At 59.1% G+C, this 856-nt stretch overlaps 1 protein-coding gene across 1 annotated transcript; it reads left to right on the top strand.

The window, feature by feature from the left end:
- Positions 1 to 133: 133 nt before the first annotated feature.
- On the top strand, positions 134 to 850 carry LOC111673221 (heat shock protein beta-11-like; the record flags this gene model as incomplete). The annotated part of the gene is made up of 1 exon (XM_023430914.2): positions 134 to 850. A coding segment is annotated over exon 1 (627 nt), but the record flags the coding sequence as incomplete, so codon positions are not given.
- Between the last annotated feature and the right edge of the window lie 6 nt (positions 851 to 856).

The raw sequence follows: 856 nt of genomic DNA, 5'->3' as shown, positions 1-856 counted from the left end.
TTAGACTGTGAGCGCACACACACACACACACACACACACACACACACACACACACACACACACACACACACACACAGGAATGCTGCTGGAACTTTCCGGGCAGGCTTGGTGTGTGTATATAAACAGCAGGGAGACAGGACATCAGACAGACAAACAGTCAGACTCAAGACCGAAGCAGCTGATCTGAAACCAGACCTCCAGACCACCAGAAACCACCATCAGGATGTTGTGTCCCAGCGTCTTCCAGCCGTCCCCCGTCACCATGAGGCCTTTCCTGGACCTGCACTGGCCCGTCCGCAGCTTGTGGCCCGAGACCCGGCCGCTTTTCTACCACATGGAGCAGGAGATGATCCGCCACATGCAGGAGATGAGGCAGAACATGGAGTTCATGGAGAGGCTGCACCAGAAGATCTTCGATGAGATCGACCAGCCCACGTCCTCCACGGGCGTCTTCAAGCCCATTAGCTTCCAGGACCTGGGGAGGGACAGCAGCAACTTCGCCCTCAGCCTGGACACGAAGGAGTTCTCCCCGGAAGAGCTGTCAGTCAAACAGGTGGGCAGGAAGCTGAGGGTGAGCGGCAGGACGGAGAAGAAGAAGGACGACGGGAAGGGTTCCTACTCATACAGGTGTCAGGAGTTCAGGCAGGAGTTCGACCTGCCCGAAGGCGTCGACCCCGAGACCGTCACCTGCTCGCTCATGGGAGGCCGGCTGCAGATCCAAGCGCCGCGGGAGAGAGCGTTGAATGATGGGAAGGAAAGGGTGGTCCCCATCAGCCTCACCTCAGCCCCAGCCATCACCTCCTCCTCTTGCTCCAGCGGGGGGCAGGAGGGGAGCAGCACCTCCTCCTCAGAGAGC

This window comes from Seriola lalandi, unplaced genomic scaffold (genome assembly GCF_002814215.2).
Source record: "Seriola lalandi dorsalis isolate HSWRI2012SDOR001 ecotype SW California unplaced genomic scaffold, Sedor1 jcf7180002010014, whole genome shotgun sequence".
In the NCBI taxonomy this organism is placed as follows: domain Eukaryota; kingdom Metazoa; phylum Chordata; class Actinopteri; order Carangiformes; family Carangidae; genus Seriola; species Seriola lalandi.
Note: the sequence above shows the minus strand (reverse complement) of the source record. Positions and strands in the feature narration are given on the sequence as shown.